The sequence below is a fragment of the Lynx canadensis genome, chromosome X (assembly GCF_007474595.2).
Source record: "Lynx canadensis isolate LIC74 chromosome X, mLynCan4.pri.v2, whole genome shotgun sequence".
Lineage (NCBI taxonomy): Eukaryota > Metazoa > Chordata > Mammalia > Carnivora > Felidae > Lynx > Lynx canadensis.
Genome location: NC_044321.2, coordinates 120,563,446 through 120,582,918, shown reverse-complemented (window position 1 = coordinate 120,582,918; position 19,473 = coordinate 120,563,446). Strand labels below are relative to the sequence as shown.

Genomic DNA, 19,473 nt, shown 5'->3' with positions numbered 1-19,473 from the left:
AAGCGCCGACCTGGAAAGGGGCAGGTTCAGGGTCCTCCGGCCATAGCTAGGCCTGGCCTAGGGTACCCTGTCACTGTGCTGCTTCCCACACCATCGGGACCGAAGGACGGCCTTAGAGCTTCAAGCAGCCATTTTGGGGCAGTATTAATCATTCTGGTGGCAGAAGACAGCTCGCAGGCTCCACCTTTTCCCTTGTGTTGCCAGATCCAGGCTGGCGGCATCTTGCTTGGCTGCCCTGGCAATCTAAGAGGACAGGTCTAGGCTGGAGGCAGGCTTGGGGCAGGAGCAACCAAGAGAAGATCGTGCCAGCCATTTTTCCTCCTTTCTTTTGTTCACTTCTCCTTTCTTTTTCAATTATAGCCTGCTGAGACGCCTGGTGACTCTCATCTCCCAGCAGGCCACACTGCTGGCCTCCAACGAAGCCTTTAAAAAACAGGCAGAGAGTGCTAGTGAGGCGGCCAAGAAGTACATGGAAGAGAATGACCAGCTGAAGAAGGTGAGCTCTGCCTGCTGGACTCTGTCACGTGACATTCCTTACGGGCCACAGCGTCACTGTTGGCCTATTGGGCTGGGGAACGTGTGACAGTGCTGGTGTTGGCAAAGCCGAGGGGTTGGGTAGAAGGGAAAGGTTCTCAGTGGGGGCGTGTATGGGAGGGGCCTGGGGGACTCCGCAGGGAGAGGGACACCCTTGTTGCTCCCTTGTCTCTACGTGCTACATCTGGGCCAGACTTTTTCCTGGTAACACTGACTCTCTAATGAGCTGAACCCTGTGCTGTGAACCATGGGCAGGCTAACAGAGGAGAATGCAAGGTAAGGCCTGTGGTCTCCGGAGGACTGTATCAGCTGGGGACAAGGCAGGGATGGGGGGCGGGCAGCCGGTCTTAAAAGGTTTGTCTGAGGAAGTGAGGTGTCTGTGGAGCTGGGAAGGAGATGGACAGATGGACTTGGGCTCATAGACAGGATGGGATTGCATGGGCAGGGATGAGTTCGGGGCTCCGTGGCCGGAGCGAGCTGTGGAGCCTGGGCAGAGGCGGGGAGGGCGTTGGTCACTTAGGGGTGATTGGCAAAAACAGATGACAGCGGATCGAGTCACTGGACGGAGGTAAACTCTGCAGAGCTGCTGGGAAAGAGAGGTTGGGTGTATGGCCTGTGAAGTGCAGCAGGTGGCCACGCTGGCCCTTCCCTCTGCCTGTGGCTGGGGAGAAGCAGTGGCCCAGTTCTGTGCTGACATTTCTGAAGGGGCAGGTGCCTGGGACAGCTTGAGGAATCACACTCAGTGGGGAAGACAGAGCTGGATTGCCTGCCTCCCTCCCTCCCTCCCAAGTAACCCGTGCCTTTGGCGTTCTTCCTAGGAAGCTGCTGCTGGCGGAGTCAAGTTGGATGGTAGGGATGCCGAGGAGAAGGTGGAAGAAGAGAACAGGAGCCTGAAGGCCGAGCTGAAGAAACTGAAGGACGAGCTGGACATCAGCAAGCAAAGTGAGCATTGTCCTCAGGTGTCCCCCAGCCCCTGAAAGTCTAGAACTTCCACTCGTGGTGGCTGTCCCCCTCTTGCCAAAGTGTTAATAACAAACGCGCGCTTGGGCTCAGGAGCTGGTCGAAAACAGACCAGTGATACCCTGCTTGTCCAACCCCGAGGGTTGGGGCTCGGTGGTAGAGCGTGCGTCTGGGGGCCCGGGGAGCTCTGGGGTGCTTGTAGACTGACTCCGGAGCACCTCACCCAGCACCAGGCCTGGGGACGGGTGCTCTGTGCAGGCGGTGGCATCCCCAGGGTCTTTGGGGCGGGGATAGAAAGAAGCCATGCCAGAGCTGCTTGCAGCGTTCCTGAAAAACCTGCTGTGAGCTCATCTGCTCCCTTCCTGAAGGCCCCACCTGACACGCCCTTTGCCGTCAGCTCTGAGGATGGGATTCTGCTCCCTGCCTCCTGCTCTCACCTCAGCATTCTCAGACTGTTTGCCCCACGCCCTCGGCCTCCCTGAAGTCAGCCATGCTGAGAGCCACTTGGAGTCCCTCCATCAAAGGGGCTAGGGGGTCCTTCGTGTTTCTCCGCTTCCCCCAGCTGTGGTGGCCACCCCCCCCCCCCAACTTTGGGGGCTCTCATGACAGCCGGCAGGGAGCTTTCTTGAGAGGAGCCGTCTCCTAGACAACCTCAGTGAGGACAGATTTTGGCCTGTGTCTGGTGTCTCCCGCAACTGGGTTTTTACTCCCTAATCCCTATCTTTCTGTTTCCCTTTCCTCCTTACCTGCGTCACCGCCAGAACTAGAAAAAGCTGAAAATGAGGCTCTGGCCATGCGGAAGCAGTCTGAGGGCCTCACCAAGGAGTATGACCGCCTGCTGGAGGAGCACGCGAAGTTACAGGTCAGCACGCTGGTCTGCTCTGTTGCATCGGATCAGAACCTCCCGCCTCCCCCCATGCCTCCCGCGCCCCGAGCAGGCACAGAGCAGGCCCATCCCCAGCCTAGCCTGCCCGGCAGAGCCTTTGAGAGACCCCGGTGGCAGACTGGCTGCTCTGTCTCCCACTGCCCCCCTCTTCCTCCATTGCTGCTGAGGCTGGGTGTAGAGAAGAGCCTGCCAAGCGGTGCCAGCCTGGGCCCAGCAGCTGGAACCTGTTTTCAGCCTAGAGGGGTGTGGCTTGGCAGATGGCAGCCACTTGCTAAAGTGGCCTCAGCCATGGGTCCTCTGCACTGTGGCCGGCCCAGCCCCGTGCCTGGTGTCAGTTCCTTTGAGAGGAGCTCCTCTTACTTGTGCGCCTGGTCTGTGGTGTGGGGCCCCTGATTCTAGTTCAAGTCTTCTACCGGGAAGCTCCAGGACTGGCAGCTCTCCTGTACACGGGGCTGTGGGGTGATACAGGGCCCTCCACTTACCCCCCCCCCACCCCAGGTCCTCTCTGAGTCCTCAGATGATCCGATCTGGAAGCTCAGGTGGCCCAGAAATTGGGTGTGAGGGGCAAGTAAACACCCCTGAGTTCTGACCATTTGCCGTGTTGCTTGGCTGTCCCAAGTTGGGCCGCAACAGTGGGTGATGAGGAAGGCCCCAGAGGAGGACCGATGGCCCCATTGTAGGGCACGCTTACCAGCAGGACCTGTAAAAGGCGTGCAGAATTGGGAAGGACCTGAACTGGGACCTGGGGGGGACTTGAATGCCGAGTCCGCCATGGGCCCGAGACGGGGTTGGTGTGGGGTCCGGCACCTCTCAGAGAAGAGTGACAACAGAGGCTTCCAGCTGCACCCCTCTGCTTGGCATTAGGGTCACAGCTTTTGGTAGAGCAGGGCCACTCCCACCCTGGCAGGACTTGGAGTGCCCTGAAGGGTGGGGTCCCTTGGTCACCTGGTACCTGTCATTTGGGGAGAAGGCAGCAAGCTGGGCCTTTGGGGTGGAGGGCCTAGAGGGTGAAGGGGAGGGGTGCACCCTGCCGACCCCTTGCCTTGTGGTTTCTGTCCCTTCCAGGCAGCGGTAGATGGTCCCACGGACAAGAAGGAGGAGTGAGGCCGCTCCTCCCTGCCTGCCACCTGGCCGGTGCCCGCTGCTGCCGCCTGCGGCCCGGCCTCACTGGTTACTTCAGTTCGCCCCCTACCGCTTCCCATCCCCTCGCACAGCTTACAGTTCCACGCTGTCCCGGCATACCACAGGGGACCCGGTTCTGCCTGCTCAGGATGGGTTTGCTACCTCCTGGCCGGCCAGGCACGAGGCAGGCATTGCTTCCCGCTGGGTTGAGCCTCTTTTGTGTCTTATGTTGTTTGGGGCCCCTTGTCTCTGGTCCTGCAGGCGGGTGGTTGGAGCAGGCAGAGTATATTTTTCTCTCGGGGGCAATAAAGGTTGTTGTTATGCAACCGCGCTTCATGTGTGTGACTGAGGCCACCAGAAGGCCGTCTCCTCCTCCCCTCATGGGAGTGACCGGGAAGGTAGCAGCAGGTGGCTCTGATAGAGACCCCCAGGCTTTGGTCCTGGAGGCCTTCAGGTTATTTTCTTCCCGAAGAAAAATTTTCTTCCTTAAGGGCTCCCTCCTCCCAGGCTGCGCCCAGGCCCACACTTGCTCTCTCTGTCCCTCTGCCTCCTGCTCCCCAGGCAGGCCTTATTTTATGGCCGGTTGGGGCGCGTCTGACCTGTTGGGTTGGCCACTGGGCCCCGGGGAAGCTTGAGAGACTCAGTAAACCGGTGGGGCTTCCGGGTGGCAGGCTTGCCCGCCTCCTCTGAGCCTGTTCCATCACATTGTAGGACAGACGGAACGTGGCAGAGTGCCACAAGTCGCTCCCTGCCCCACTTCCTCCTGAAGGTTTGCGGGATGACCTCTGACTAATGCCTGCTAAGGCAGGAGACTTGCCCTTGACGGTCACCTATGACTGGCCTAGGGTAGAGCTAGGTGGTGGGGAGGGTGCCCCCTCTGCTGCCTGCAACCCTGGGCCCGTGTGGGGTGTGCTTACCTGCTCGGAGAGCCCACTCTTGCAGTGGGCTCCACCTTGGCGTTTCCCCCCAACCCTGACTGGCTGCGCCAGGTGCCCTCTGCTGAACAGGGCCCGGTCCTCGAGCAGCCTGAGGGCCCAGGGCACGGGTGGCGGGGCGGCTGTGGCCCGTCTCCCATGCGGTGCTCATCCTCCGCTGGCCCTGAGGATGGTAGGAGGGCAGGAGGAGCAGGCCGGAGGGGTTTTCTTTCGGAACTGGGGGGACCCCTGGAGATGTTAGTGCCGGTGGCTAGCTGGTGCTCGCGCTGCTCCTGACCTGGCCGGGCCTGGGCCTGGGCTGCCTTCGCCAGTGTCCCTTCCCCGTGCTCTCGTGAGCAGTGAGGTGGTGTCTGATGGGGGGTGGGGGCGGGGACTATGGGTGAGGCTCTCTGGTTGCTGTGCCGAGGCCGAGGGATAGGCCCGCTTTTCCAGGAAGTGTTCCCTGACCACTTTACCCTCCCTTGAGCTCGCCCTCCTGCGAACTTCTAGAGGCCAGAGTCCAAGCAGCGTGTGTGTGGGTTCTTCCCTGGCCAACTTCGGGCAGCCCCCGGGCCCCCTCAGTGTCAGGCTCTGGACCAGGCAGAGGGGAAAGCGGCACCAGACTGCTTTCAGAGTACCCTGTCTGGGGGACGGGGAGCGAGACAGTCTCGGGGGTGGTAGACCAGCCGTGACTGGAGGGCCACCATGGAAACTTTGCTAGCAGCCTTCTGCTCCAGTGGGCCCGTGTGCCCCTTTGCCCCATGGTGTCCTCTCCCTTGCCTCTGGCTGTGGTAGGCCATGGTGCACCACAGTCCTGGGCTGATTCCTTCCCTTACCTGCCTCCCACTAGATTGCCAGACCCCGTGTCCTGAGCCCCTACCACAGAGGCAGACTCCGGAGTAAATGGGGACTGCCCACTGCTCTCAGGGTCCCAGCCGAGCAGTCCCGACTTCCGTGGACTTCTTTTTGAATGATGTCGATGTTTCCTGAGTCTTCGGTGGCATTGTGGCAGGTGGCTCGTAGACCATTTGGGAAAAGGTGCCGAAGCCCGGGCCGAGGCCTGGCCGTGGTGGGGGGAGTGGAGATGGTAAGGAGCTGGGGTGAGCCCAGGGTAGCGAGCAGAGCGGGCCTGAGGGTGACGCTAGGCTGCGGGCTCCGATCTGTGGGTGCGGAGGCAGAGACTGTCGATGGGGGAGTCAACAGGGCAGGGCGTGATGGGAGGGCCTGGGACACGGCCCACGTGCCGCGGGGCCGTGCCGAGTCCTGCGGGCAGGCACCTCCGCGTGCCAGCACAGGCCTGGGTTGAGTTGCAGTCGGGCCTGCTCAGCCAGTGCTCCCTTCTGAGCTCTGTGGGGACCTGCCCCATCCAGGTTCTCGGTGACCACTGCAACATGGCTGGTGGCGGCGTCACGAGCCAGAGGCCCCCTTCCCCCCGGCCGTGTAGTTGAGCGCTAAAGCCCCTCCTCCGTAAGGGGACCGTGCCTTGCCGAAGAGCAGGCACCGGCCCGGGAGGGACTGCGGCGGGAAGCAAGCCGGTACGTCCCTCTGAGGGGCCGCCGCCCCTCCGCAGGCCGGCCTCCGGCGTGAGCACCAGGCTTCCCAACCTCGACCCACCATCCTACTTTGTCTGTGAACGTGACTGTGTACCTCACAGAAGCCGTCTCCTGCAGTGTCTTTGTGTCTGGCTTCTCTCCCTCAGCATAAGGTCTTCGAGGTTCGGCCACGTTGTAGCAGGTATCGACTTCTCGCTTTTTTTAAAGTTTTTATTTATCTAAGTAATCTCTACCCCCAATGTGGGACTTGAACTCATGACCCCGAGATCAATAGTTACATGCTGTTCTGACTGAGCCAGCCAGGCGCCCCAATTTTCTTTTCTTTTTTAAGACTGAATAATATTCTATTATATGGAACGGCCACATTTTGTTCATCCATTTCCTCCCATCAGGGGACACTTGGGTTGTTGCTTCCACCCTTCTTACTTTTTTTGTTTTTAATGTTTGTTTAGTTGTGCGAGAGAGAGAATGTGAGCGGGGGAGAGGCAGAGAGAGGGAGACAGTGTGAGCGGAGAAAGGGCAGAGAGAGGGAGACACAGAACCCGAAGTAGGCTCCAGGCTCTGAGCTGTCAGTACAGAGCCCGATGCGGGGCTCGAACTCACGAGCTGTGAGGTCTTGACCTGAGCTGAAGTCAGATGCTTAACCGACTGAGCCACCCAGGTGTCCCCCTGCCCCTTCTTAATCCCACGCCAATCAGGCTTCTGCATGTCCCTGTATGCCCGACCCTGTCTTGTGCAGATCTCCAGGATGCTGTCACACGCAGTGAGCATTCTAGGGCCTCATCGCCCTGGACCATCAGCAGCACCCCGGGGAGCTGATCACCTCCCGCCCTAGGTTGTGTGTGTGTGTGTGTGTGTGTGTGTGAGAGAGAGAGACTCCTGATCCAGGAGGCCACCCTGCGCTTGGGGTCCCTCCCTCCCCCCTGGCCACCCCTCCTCAGTCTCTGCTGCCAGTTCCCTCTCTTCTCTGCCACCTCTAGGGTGTCCCAGGACCCCAGGGCTCGGTGCGTGGGCCGCTTGTCCCTCTACACGGCTCTCGGCCGCCCTTGGCGAGCTGGTGCAGCTTCAGGGCTTTCTGGCCCATCTCTGTGTGCTGAGAGCCTCTAATGTTCTCTCTCCAGTCCAGACTCTTTCTGGAACTGCAGATTCCTTGTCCACCTGCTGACGAGACACTCCCACTGAGGCGACATCTCTGGCACAGTAGGCCCACAGTCAGTGGCCACCGCCACCTCCAGACCTTCTCTCCCGCATCTCCCTGGGTGCAGGGAGGGCCTGGCAGTGCTGCCCTTCCCGGTGCTCAAGTGCTCAGGCTCACGGCGTCTCCCTGGCTCCTCTCGACCCTGCGTCCCAACTGCCCGCAGCCCTGTTGTGGACGGCCTCGCAGGCCTTGCAGACAGGCCCCCAGTATGCTGCTCGTGCCCTGTCCGGCTTCCTGGGCTCTGCTGCAGCCTTGTCCCCAGCCTCCTTCCTAGCAGCCCCACCCGCCTGTCCCTCGGGAGGTGACCTGCTCTGTCGGGTGCAGTGTGTGTTTGGGCCGTCTTGGGGAATCTCCGCGCTGGCCACTTCCCACCCACCTTCCCTGCTCTTGGCCTTCCTCTCCAGTTACCCTTTCTCCCGGCTTTGTCACCTTCTCTACTCCTATTCCTGGAACAGCGCCGGGCGCAGACCCTCACAACGGATACTCGCCCGAGGAAGCAGCTCGAGGTGGGAAGGCTCCCCCCGCTTGCAGCCCCAGCACCCCTGACCCGACCCCACTACCCCTCGCGACAAGCAGAGGTGGAACCAGAGCCGGCTTTGGAAAATGACATGTTTTATTGCTATGTTTGCAGTGGCTTTTTAGCACAGTAAGAATGTCCCCGCCGGACCCCCGCCCTCACCCAGTCCCACCCCTCCGACCGACGTCGGGGTGGCGCGGGGTGGGGGAAGCCTTTCTAGGGTCCGCTCGGCTGTCTCGGAATCGGACGTGACACACACGTGGGTTAATTAAAGCTGCTACATGGAAGACTTGAGCCGTGGAAAGTGCATCAGCCTTAAGCTCGCAGGTGGGAGCCGTGCCCGGGGTCCCTTCCCTGGCCGGTGCCCACCTCAGATCCCTGCAGTGGCGGCCGGCCCAGGGGGCAGGGCGGGGGCGGGCCTGAGCGCTCCAGGTGAGCAGCCCCAGATCCCCCAGGGGTCAGGATGCCGCCTCCGCTCACCCCGCCGCCTCGCCTCGCGGGCAGAGGGGGTGCGGGGATGCTCCGGCCCCCCCCCCCACGCCCACCCCCCACGGCCATGCACTCCTCCACCCGGTCTGGGGCCGGGCGCTACACATGCACACCCACACGATAGACTCGCGCGCTCAACAGCTTGAAGCTTTTGCCTATGAAAATTAGATCTATAAATTCACACTCCTTGGCTGGGGCAGAGGACTTAAGGGGTGCTGAGAGGGGCAGGGAGCGGCAAGGAGAGGGACGCTGGGCGGTTTTCTCTTTAGAAATATACAAGCAGAAATCTCTTTTCCTCAAGTTTTTATAAAATGTGCAAAATACAAGCCTCGTTAGCCCACAGGCACAGTTTACACCTGGTAGTCACCTTTGCTAAGAGATCTAGGTTTATCCTACATACTCACGCACACATGCATTCGTACACAAGCTCACACAACTGATATTGGTGGCAATTGGCGCGGGAACCGGACGGTTCCCTTGCTGGCTGGCTCTCTAAGCTTCTAGGATAGGGACTGGGACGGGGAGAGGGGGTCTAGCCCGGCTGAAATACTCGCCCTGGTTCCGCAGCCCCTCCCCCACCTCCCTCCTCCCCTCTCCTGTCCTGTCCCCCAAGCAGCCGCCGCTGCCTCCTCTAGGGGCCACCCTGGGGTGTGCAGGGCAGAGCCCGGAGAGGCAGGCGCACTTGGGGGCCGGTGAGGCGCATCTGCGGCGGGCACTAGGGGGAGGGCGGTGGGCAGGGCCTAGGAAGCAGCGTGTGTACCAGCTTGGGTGGGGGGTGGGGAGGCATCTATTTTTGGTGGGTTGTGATATTTTTGGCGTTTTATTAAAAATGGAAAAAAAGTTATTTTAGTTAGCACTCGTGGTGCTTCCCCCCCCTCCCCAGGCAGACCCCCAAAAGTGTCAGGGAAAGGCAAGCCCCCAGGAGGGGTTGGGGGCCGAAGCAGGGGCTGCTATGGCTACAAGAGGGTGAGCTGGTGATGTGAGCCGGGGTGCCTGTCACATGACGCTCTCTACCACCACCACTTTGCTGCTCTCGGACACTGGGGTCAGGGTGGTCAGGCCCCTGACATCGGAGTCCTGAGCTCTATACTCCAAGTGGTGGAGGCCCCAGACAGGCTGCGTCAGGTGCTGCCAGCGCTGCAGGAGAGAGGGACACGTTCAAGTCCCCGGGCGGGGCGCATATGCTTTTTCCCCTTGGTCTCTCTCCACTTCCCACCACCTGCCGCGGGTGGGGGTCCGGGGCCCCTCCCACAGGCACTGACCACACCCCACACTCTGTCCTAGGGAAACGGGGCAGGGGCTAGGGACAGACCTCTCTCTCCTCCCCCTGCTGTGACCTCGGGACCTGGAGGCTCAGCGTTCCTTCCACCCACCCCCCTGTGGGCCGGCCCAGAGACTTCTGGCCCAGAGACTCCTAGCGTGATGCTACATCCTAGTAGTGGGTGGGAGAAGGGGCACTTGGGAGGAAACTCCTTGATCCGGTGGGTGAGAGGGAGGGAGGGAGGGAGGGAGTCGTGCAGGGAAGAGGGGGTGCAGGGGACTGACCTCAGCCACGGTCCCCTTGGCCCTGAGGAGGCAGCCCAGGAGGTGGAGGGGCACACACAGCATGGAGGAGAGCGCGAAGCCCCAGCCCATGGCCTCGCCCCACCACGGGTACACGTAGGTGTTGTTGTAGACGAGCGGCTTGTAGTACACCACGTTGAAGATAAAGATGCCCTGCGGGTGAGAACCCCCCGCCGCGCGCTCAGCCAGCGGCGGGCCCTCGGCACCCCTCCCCCGGCTCGGGCCTCCCCCGGCCCTTACCATGCAGACCAGCGGGGTGAAGAAGGACCAGCACCATTTCATCCAGGGGCAAGGGCGGTACCCGATCATGCAGGCGACGTCGTCCATGAAGCGGTCGGCTCCTGGGGCGAGCGAGGCGGGAGGGCTGGAGCCGGACGCCCCACCACCCCTGCTCCAGCCCGCACCCGCAGCTCGCCCCGGGGCCCGGACCTACCGTACACCCAGGCGACCACCACGCACTCCCAGAAGGCCTGCCACAGCAGGGTCGTGCCGCTGGCCGAGTAGTAGTCAAACAGCTGGAAGACGTACATCCCGCCCTGGGGACGGAGCCGGGTCAGGGAAGGTGGCAGGCAGCGGGAGGCCTGGGGCGGCCCCCACCCCGCCCCCACTCACATCAGTCACCATGGAGAGGTCGATGACAAAGCAGAGGGCGCAGCAGAGGGCCACGGAGATCTCCCTTTGGAAACGGAAGTAGTAGGAGGCCGGGAGGAGGTCGAGCAGGCCGGTGATGAAGCCTTCCACACCTACAAACTGTGGCCGGGCGCTCAGGCCACGCCCCTGCGGCCACCTGCCAGCCGTCCCCCCTCGCCCCGGGGCCTCCCCCACCCTCCCGGCACCCTTCGTCCTGTCCCCCCCCGCCCCCCCCGCAAACCTGGCTGTCCAGGCCGAGCAGCAACAGCATGAAGAAAAACAGGGCAGCCCAGAGGGGGGCCACAGGCATCAGCGTGACGGCCCGGGGGTAGGCGATGAAGGCCAGGCCGGGCCCTGAAGGGGGAAGCGGCAGGGTCTCGACACCTGTGTCCCGCGCCCGCGTTCCGTTCCGTCCGGCCTCGTCACTGCCCGCCGCCCTCCACTTCTCCCCTTCCCTGAGCTTCCAAACTGAGGCATGACTCCGGGGCGTGCGGTGGCTGGGGGCCTTTCCCCTTGAGTCAAGGTGTTGCCGGCGGGGGCGGGGGGGGGGCCCGAGCCCGCGAGAGCGGGGTGCCTGGCTCAGGCTCCGGGTCTTGCCGGCCGGCTGCCCTTGTGGTCACCGGTCACCGTTGACCCCGGAAAGCCCCTCCTCTCCCTCTGCAACACTCGGCCGAATGTGAGGGGCTCAGCCCAGGGCCCCGGGGAGGGATGCACGGACGGACGGACGAGAGCTCGAGGCCCCCCGTGGCCCGGCCCGCGAGGCTCCGGCTCGGGGCCGACGGGAACAGCTGTGCCTCGCAGCTGCTCGGCCAGGCCTCCCTCGGCCCCGAGTGACGGGACAAGCGAAGTGAATCTGTCTCTCGTTTCCCAGAACGTCTGTGTGCACGTGTGTTCGCGGATGGGGTCTGTTAGGACGGAAGGCCGGGCGGAGGGGTCGGGGTCCTCACCTGATTCCGCCACCTTGGAGATGTGCACGCCCTGCTCTGCGGCCATGAAGCCCAGGATGGAGAAGACCACGAAGCCAGCGAAAAAGCTGGTCCCGCTGTTGATGAGGGCCAGGATGATGGCGTCCCTGGGGGCAGAGGGGCCGCGGGGACTGGTCAGGCCGCCTGCTGCCCGCGGACGCGCGGCGGGGGCGGGGGGCGGCCTGCGGCACCTACTTGTAGCAGTTGTTGTTGAAGCGGTTGTAGCTGCCCAGCGCCGTGAGGGCGCCCAGGCCGATGGCGTAAGAAAAGAAAATCTGGGTCCCGGCATCTATCCACACCTGGAGATAGACCAGGGCGGGGAGGAGGTGAGGGGCCCTGCCGGCCTGGCCCGCCCCTCGTCCCGTCCAGCCCACCGCCCCCTCACCTGAGGGGACCCCAGCTTCGACCAGTCAGGCTTGAGATAGTAGATGATGCCATCCAGGGCGCCGGGCAGCAGCACTCCCCGCACCAACAGCACGACGAGGACCACGTAGGGGAATGTAGCCGTGAAGTACACGATCTGGGGTGGGGGTGGGGGCGCTGCTCAGAAGGGGCCCTGCGGCCCCGCCTCCCCACTTAGGGGCTCCCAGCCTCAGCAGGGGGGCAGGCGGGCCACACTCCCCCCACTGTGGTACGGTCCGCTCCGAGGTCAAGCGGGAGGCCAGCCTACAGCCCCCCCCTTCTACTCCTCAGAGCCTGGGCTCCTCCCGAAGGAAGCGGGGTGCTCAGCTGGCCATCGGCCGCCCCCGCAAGGACAGGTCAGCTGTAGAGGGAGGGCGGAGGCAGGACCTTCCCCGGGTGGGGAGCAGGACATCGGCCTGGAGGCAGGTCCCATGCCTCCCGTGCCCCTGACTGCAGGTGGTTCTCTGCACAGGGGCAGGGTCCTGGGTAGTCTGGAGTGGACTTGGGCCGGCCGGAGACAGAGGCGACAGCGAGGTGACCGCGAAGACCTCTGCCTCCGTCCCACCCTCAGCAGAGCAGGACAGGTAGGCAAGGGAGGGCCACGGGCCGGGTCCCCCCAGGCTGGCCGCAAAGCAGAGAGTGAGCAAGTAGTGAGTGAGGAAGAGAGGGAAACTGGGGCGGGGATGCCCGACACAGGCAAGTTCAGCTGGCTGTCGCCTGGGCCTGTCCCCTCAGGACGGAAGCCGTCTGGGCTGGAGTTTGGAGGGTGGGGAGGACTGACTACGCAGGCATGTGTGGGAAATCCACCGGGCTGGGTTCAAGGACCTGCCCCCGCCTCAGGCCCTGGCCCGGTCACCTCGCGTGGCGGGGTCCCCCCCCCCCCAGTGGAGATGCCTCTTCTCCCCATCGGCCATGCTGCCCCCACCCCTGCCATCATCACCCCCCCCACCCGCCCGCCCGCCTCCAGCTGTACCTTTCCTGTTGACTTGACCCCCTTCCAGACACAGAAGTAGACCAGCACCCAGCAGGCCAGCAGACACAGGGTCACCTCCCAGTTGAGGGCCCCTGGCACGTCCAGCCCCCCAGAGAGCCGCAAGACTTTGTTCCTGGGGGAGGGACAGCCCGTCAGGGCTGCCGCAGCAGAGGGCAAAGCGACCCGGGGGCTGTCGCCGGGGCAGTACTCCCCCGTGCCGCAGCCCTCGGGTCCAGCTGGCCCCCCCTGGGCACCCGGGCACCCAGCCCAAGCCCACAGCCCGGAGGCGTTGCAGTGCCGGAGGCAGGAGTCCGGGAGCCCCTGGCCAGAGGCTGGTCGTGCCCTCGGTGGTCTCCCCTCCCCCAGGCTGGCAGGCACAAGGGGACTGACGATGCCCGGCACCGAGAAGTGGTGAGGGAGTGAGGCCCGTCCATTCCAGCTCCCCTAGGGACCGCGTGGGGGGCTCCCGGAGGACAGGCAGGGCCTGGGAGTGGCCCCTGCTCGGCATCCCGCCCCGCCCCCGCCCCCCAGGGGGCCGGGCCCCAGCACACGCAGACCCGGGCCATATGGGGAGCCCACAGACAGGGACAGGCAGGGCTTGGCCCAGAGGCGCCTGACTCACTCCCAGAACTCGATGACAGGGGACCGGCGGTCAGCAAGCTGGTCACATGTGAGGTTGGCCAGGCTGGCATTGGCACAGTCTTCATGGCGGAAGATCTCCACACAGTCAGGAGTGTTCCAGGTATGGCCACATGTGGCCCAGGGCAGCGTGGTGGTGAAGGACTTCACCAGGTAATAGAAGCCCCAGGCCAGCACCATGATGTAGTAGGTGTTGCAGTAGAAGACGATCACCATGGAGGCGTAGCCCAGGCCTGGGAAGAAGAGGAGTTTCTGCGTGGGCTCTTCTCTGACTGCTCCCCACAGCCCCCCTTATCTATCCTACCGAGCTCAGAGAAGTCTTTGGAGCATGACTGAGATGTGGTGGGAGGATGGTGGGGAGGGCAGATGCAGAGAGCCCCTGGACTCTCACTTGTCCGAGTAGCCCGACACTAGAGGGCTGGCTCGAGGTTCCTCCCTTGAACCCTCCCCTCCTGCTGCAGTCGGAGCCTCAGCTCCTGTGAGTTCCCTAGTCTCACACACGGGTCCCCTTCTGGGTCCCACTGCCACCGTGGCGGTTGATGGAGGGCCAAGCCTCCAGCTGGCCCCCCAGTGGCCGCCAGTACTCAGCAGCTGGGGGCTTCCTGGTGACCTGGGGTGGTGTGGGAGATGGTCACTCTCTCAGCGGGCAACCGGGGCCAGTCACTTCGCCTCTCTGAGCCCTGGCCTCCCCAGGGTCCCTCCTAAGGCCTTGAGAGATAACAGGGACACTGCCCACATGCAGAAGGAGCTCTAAAGTGACTTTTGCCAATAGTCCTTCCCTTCAGATCCTCCCTGAACTTCCCACAGCTGCTGCCCCACCTCCTTAGGCTGGCCCTCTGGCCTTGGGAGAGCTGGCCCTTGACATCATCTCCTGTTCTCGCACCCTCTGCTCAGCCCCGGTGAGCCAAGTGTGCTTGGCAGGGTCTGTTTCCGGCTCTGCTGGGCCTGGGCACCCTCACCCTGGTGGAGAGGCCAGTCCCCGACTCCCATTCCCTGCATGCCTAAGGTCACTGGGTGGTCTCCAGATCCTCCGGCTTCCCACTCGTGACTTGGGGGGTATGCACCGGGTCCCCGGCCTGGTGCTCAGATGAGACAAGATTTCTCAAGTGGGTGCCAGTTTTGCCCTAGCAGTGGGAAAGGGGAGGGGTCACTGAGGGAGAGGGCAAACGGGACCGGCTTGGGGCCGCTCACCTTTGAACAAGGGGCAGATGTTCCAGACGTTGATGCTGCCGGCCTTCATGAACTGGCCCAGTGAGATCTCCAGGAAGAAAATGGGGATTCCTCCGACCAGGGCGATCAAGACATAGGGGATAAGGAATACACCTGGGGGAGGAAGAACACAAGGGTGGGCACTTGCCCAGGGTGGCCCCTTAGCCCCCTGGCTGGCCAGCCCAGCTTTCGGAAGCCGTGGGAGGCCAGGGAGGAGCCAGCTCCGGGCTCCTCCCCGGCCCCATCCTAACTTCCCAGTGGGTGAATCAGTGCAGGGGGTGGCCACTGACTCAGAGTTGCAAGGTGAACAGCCTTGCTGGGAGGAGGGGGTTGGAATGTCGGGAGGGATGTGGCCGTCCCCCGATGCTTACAGCTCTGTTTCTTGGGTAGGGGGCCCCTGTGCTCACAAGGCTTCTGGCCCCACCGTCACCGAGGGTGACCTAACAGGCACGGAGGACACATACGGCCTCGTGTCGCAGTTGGCCAGGCAGCACGGGGAAGAGCGGTGAGGCCATGTGGATGCGTCCGTGTGCGTGCGTGTGTGCGCCATGGCTGGCACTCCGGCCTGGGGGCCTGTCTGGCTTGGGCAAGGACGGGGAGCCTGGGTTTTCCTGCACCCAGGCACTTGCCTGCAAGCATGAAGGTCCAGGGAAGAGGGTGGGTGGCAGTCTTCTGCCAGGGGGCACGGGGGGGGGATCTCGAGGTATCGGTGAACAAAGAGGGAGTCAAGGTGGGGTAGTACAAACTCTGGTGAGCCTGGCTCTAGAGGCTGCAGGCAACGTGGGGCCAGAGACCACAGGCCAGAGGTGGGGGGTAAGGGGAGCTGGGCATCAGCAGCCTCCCCCCCCCCCCCCCGTCTGCTCTCCTGTCCTCTCCAGGCCCCCTTCTGTTGCCCCAGCTCAGCTCTGCATTACTCAGAAGTCGGGCTTGGCTGCAGCTTGTCCGGCTGCTGGTCCCAAGCATCCTTCTTGTGTGTGACCTTGGGCCAAGGCCTTCACTCTGGGCCTCAGTTTCCCACCCATCATCCAGTCACCATGGCTTTCCCCCAGCCCCAGCGCTACTTTGCAGTCACAGGACACCCGGTGGCTATCGCTGTTGCTAAGCTGGGCCCGGGGCAGGCGGGCATGGGGTATGCGTGCAGTGTGTCCAGCGGCGGCGCCAGGCGGCCCAGGCCGCAGGCTACCCAAGCCTGGCTCAGGCACCCAGTGTTCCAGGCCCAGGCTGGAGGGGAGGGGAGAGGGGAGGGGAGGGGAAGGGAAGGGAGGGGAGGGGAGGAGAGGGGAGTGAGGGGAAGAGAAGAGAGGGGAAGGGAGGGGAGGGGAGGAGAGGGCAGGGGGAGGGACAGAGTAGTCCATTGTGTGTGTGTGTGTTCGTGTGTGCACACGTGGGGGCCCCGCACAATGTGCCACTTGTGTGCCTGACCGGCGGGGGCAGCCTGGGCTCCTCACCTCTGGGAGCCCCCCAGGGGGCAGGCATCGCCTTCCCACCTCCGTGGCCAATCACTCCGGGGCCCCTGCGCCAGGAGTCCGGGGGGAGGCAGTCCCGGGGCTTCGGCAGTTGGCTCGCCGGCCCCCTCCCCCCACACACTGCCAGGCACATGACCGGCTGGGGGGTGGAGGCCGCCGGGGCTGAGCCACCGAGCGGCAGCGGCCAGCGAGGGGCGGTCTCCAGCACCCCCTATCCCGGACTTCGGCCCCGCGCCCCGGTGGGGCGGGCGGGGGAGGGGGCCCCTGGCGAGAAGGAGCGGGGACGCGGCGGGGCGGGGGCGCTCACCTCCGCCGTTCTTGTAGCACAGGTAGGGGAAGCGCCACACGTTGCCCAGGCCCACGGCGAAGCCCACGCACGACATGATGAAGTCCATCTGGCGCGTCCAGGTCTCACGCGGCGGCACGGCCAGGCGGCCGCCGGGCGCCCCCAGGCCCGCGGGGCCGTCGCCCTTGGCCGGGGCCCCGTCGGGCCCGGGCGCGATCAGGGGGCCCTTCTTCTCGTCGCCGGACACGCTGTAGATGCCGTTCTCGGCGCTCTTCTTCGCCATGGCCCCGGCGGGCCGCGCGGCCGGGCCGGGGGGCGCGGCGCCTCGCGGGGCGGGCGGGACGGGCGGCGGAGGGCGCGCCGGTGGCGCTGGGGGGGCCCCGAAGGCGCGGGCCCGCCGGGGGGCCGGGGCGGCCGGGCCGGGGGTCGGGGAGGCGGGGCGGCGCGGTCAGAAGCAGTCCACGAAGCACTTGAAAGTGAGCCTGAAGAATCTCATGTGTGTCGGGGGCCCGGGGGCGCGCGGGCGGCGGCGGGGCCCGGCCGGGCGGCGGCGGTGGCTCCCGAGACTCCTGTCCGCGGCTCGGGCGGTGGCGGCGGCGGCTCAGAACGGCCGAAAATTCAGCCTAGCGGGGAGCGGGCGGCATCGGGCGCCCACGGTCTGCAAGCGGCGGCCGGAGCAGGGGCCTGCGGCCCGCGCCCCACCGCCCCGGCCCGGGCCGGCGCGGATGCCCGGCTCGCTCGCGGCTCCGGCGGCGGCGGCGGCGGCGGCGGCGGCGGCGGCGGCGACGGCGACGGCCGAGGCGCGCTCGCCCCTCCTTCCCGGCGGCGGCGGCTCCAGCCGCTCTCGGGGCCGCGGCGGGCTCAGCGACTCGCCACCGCGCTCCGACCGTCCCTCTCTTTCCCGGTCCGAGCGGCTGCCGCTTAAGAACCGACTCCCGGTGATGTCACTGTCGCCCCACCCCCACGACCGGGCTGGTCCCCCTCCCCCCGCCCGTCCCGCCCTCCCCGTCACTCCGCCCACCTCCTCCTTCCCTCCTCCCGATGAGGAGACGCCACTCCGGCGGGAAGCAGGATGGCTGCTACCTGGGGCGCCGACCAGCACGTCCTTCCCAGGGACAGAGCCACTCCTGACCCCGAGTTTATCTGGGCCTGGCTCCCTCCCAGATCGCCCCTCCTAACCTGCCCTTCCTGGTTCTAGGAAAGCCACTTCCCTGGCTGCCTTCCAGCCATCCTTGCCCTCCTTTCCTCTTCTCCCCACCTCCTTCCAGTCTGTCCCATCCCTCTGGCCCTTCTCTGAGTCCCAGCTAGGGCCTGGGCCAGTGGTGGGTACCAAGGCCTAGGGCTTCCTGGCGCCCCGCACCAGAGGGCCTGCCGGCTGCTCCTGCCTCCCGAGGGAGTGGGGCTGAGCTGGCGGGCGAGGGAAAGGCTGGACTGGGGCTCTGTCTCCAGGTGTGCTGGGGGGGGGGCTTTACCAGAGGCACCGCCCTGCCTCCTCCTGGCGTTCAGCGTCGAAACCCTGGAAGCTTGAGGTCAGCGTCCCAGCTCTTGGGGTGAGAAGTCTCTCTGAGTCTCCTAAGTGGGCGAGGACAAACCTGCCCGGCAAAGCAACACACTGTCACCAAGGAGGGGTCGCAGGGACCCTCGCTGCCCCCACCCGTGCCAGATGTGCTGGAGATTCAGGCACGAATAGGGCAAGGCTGCCCCCTGGTGCCTGTCAGGTGCACAGACCCTCCCCCGAAGGCCTCAGCTGGGAGGCCCAGCACCCCCCACCTGCACAGCTTCTCTCTCCAGGGACCTTCAGGCCTCCCTTTAGCAAGGGTGTTCGGCGGCCTCCCGACCCGCAGCCGAGCAGCCTGTTGGGAACTTTGCAGGGCAAAGAGCAGCCATGGGGTGGGGAAGGAAAGGGTCGTTGTCCCGGCCTGGGGACGGGAAGGGTGCCCCCGCCCCCCACCACTCCCAGACTCTGCGATCACCAGGCTGCAGTCCCCAGATGGTTCATCCTGTTAAGCTAAACCCTCAGCCATCCGGCGGCTTTTAGAAGAAAAGCAGTTCTGGCCCGAGCCAGATTGAGCCTGCTGGGTGAGGAGGGGCAGGCCCTCCTCCCAGGATGGCTGGAGTAGCCTTCCGGGGCGGGGGCTTTGTGGAAGCCTGGCCAGGTGGCCTGTGCTCAGGTTGGGTCAGGGCACGGGGGAGCGGGGTGAGGCTTGGGGATGCGCCAGGTGGCAGGGCGGCTCTGTTCATCGGAAGACCCTAACTGGAGTTTTCTCTGGCCCGGTGTCAGACTGAAGCTGGTCTGCAGACGGAGGCCACCGAGAAGTGTGTGACATGTAGGCGTCGTGGAGAAGTGGGGGCCACCGGGGAGCAAGGGCGGAGGGGAAAGACGAGTAGCCCAGTGAACCACAGATCTCGTCCCGGCGTGTGGGGGGGGGGGAGCGGGGGTGCCCGCGGAAGGGAGGGCGGTAGCCGTGATGGACATGGTCTTCGGGCAGAGGTCAGACAGCGCCCTGACAAGCAGGGGGAAGTGAGGACGCGCGGACTCGGCCGGGTGCAGGCAACCCTTTTGAGAATTTAAGATCTCGCTTGTACCAGGAGCGCGGCGGGGAGAGAAGGCAGTGGCTGGAGGGGGTGTGGGCCAGCGGGTGGCACTTTGGGGAAATGGCTGCCGCTGCAGGGAGGGCCGAGGGTGAAGGCGGCAAGACCTGGGGAACCTGAGGAGGGCCTGTGAAGGAGCCAAGGGCGGGTCTCCTCTCCCCTGGGAGGGGAGGCAGGTTCAAAGGCCAGTGGCTGAGCAGTGAGTGAGCTGCCTGCGTGAGATCGTGAGATCCGTGAGATCCGTGAGATCCGAGGCTGCTGGGAGGGGGGACAGCTTGGCCGGAGGGGCCACAGGGAGGCCCGAGGGGGAGGTGAGTGCCGAGAAGGGCCCGGGGAGCTCCGGGGCTCTAGGACCCAAGCTGGCACCCCTCCAGGGGGAGCCTTCATGGGGTGTCTCTAGACCCTCCTTGGGGGGGCGCTCCATGACCTGGGGGGTGCAACAGGCCCCCAGACCAGACTTGACAGGGCTGCTGCGCCTTCCCCCCCCCCCCCCGCCACTCCAGTCTCCCCCAAGCAGGTAACCACGCCCCCCCCCCCCCCCCCCCCGCCCCGGGCCCCAGTGGCCTCCTCCTCTC

The 19,473-nt window shown here is 64.7% G+C and overlaps 2 protein-coding genes across 5 annotated transcripts in view; one reads left to right on the top strand and one right to left on the bottom strand.

Moving 5' to 3' along the window:
- Positions 1-3,828, top strand: part of BCAP31 (B cell receptor associated protein 31) — a 30,474-nt gene extending 26,646 nt beyond the window's left edge. For all 3 annotated transcript variants that reach the window (XM_030304659.1, XM_030304661.1, XM_030304660.1), the window contains exons 5-8: positions 361-496; positions 1,353-1,476; positions 2,256-2,356; positions 3,446-3,828. In XM_030304659.1, coding sequence (XP_030160519.1) covers positions 361-496; positions 1,353-1,476; positions 2,256-2,356; positions 3,446-3,484 — 400 coding nt within the window. In that variant the 3' untranslated portion in view covers positions 3,485-3,828. The remainder of the gene's footprint in view (positions 1-360; positions 497-1,352; positions 1,477-2,255; positions 2,357-3,445) is intronic.
- A 3,934-nt stretch (positions 3,829-7,762) lies between these two features.
- On the bottom strand, positions 7,763-16,613 carry SLC6A8 (solute carrier family 6 member 8). Of its 2 annotated transcripts, none has more exons than XM_030305784.1 (13): positions 16,328-16,613; positions 14,537-14,668; positions 13,329-13,578; positions 12,707-12,839; positions 11,717-11,851; positions 11,527-11,630; positions 11,314-11,438; positions 10,608-10,720; positions 10,349-10,486; positions 10,170-10,272; positions 9,977-10,077; positions 9,719-9,889; positions 7,763-9,310 (listed from the first exon to the last, which is right to left on the bottom strand). In XM_030305784.1, the coding sequence occupies exons 1-13, from the start codon at positions 16,587-16,589 to the stop codon at positions 9,170-9,172; spliced, it is 1,908 nt and encodes a 635-aa protein (XP_030161644.1). In that variant the 5' UTR covers positions 16,590-16,613; the 3' UTR covers positions 7,763-9,169. The 2 variants fall into 2 exon arrangements, with proteins under 2 accessions (XP_030161644.1, XP_030161643.1); XM_030305783.1 differs by having other exon boundaries at positions 10,358-10,486; positions 16,328-16,590.
- Between the last annotated feature and the right edge of the window lie 2,860 nt (positions 16,614-19,473).

What these genes read in the sequence shown, in the direction of transcription:
- SLC6A8 (XM_030305784.1), bottom strand. Translation starts at nt 16,589, where the DNA reads ATGGCGAAGAAGAGCGCCGAGAACGGCATCTACAGCGTGTCCGGCGAC. An exon ending in GGGTCAAGTCAACAGGAAAG is followed by an intron (nt 11,852 to 12,706) that starts GTACAGCTGGAG and finishes CCCCCACCCCAG; the next exon opens with ATCGTGTACTTCACGGCTAC. An exon ending in TGCTCGGCCTGGACAGCCAG is followed by an intron (nt 10,487 to 10,607) that starts GTTTGCGGGGGG and finishes GCCCGGCCACAG; the next exon opens with TTTGTAGGTGTGGAAGGCTT.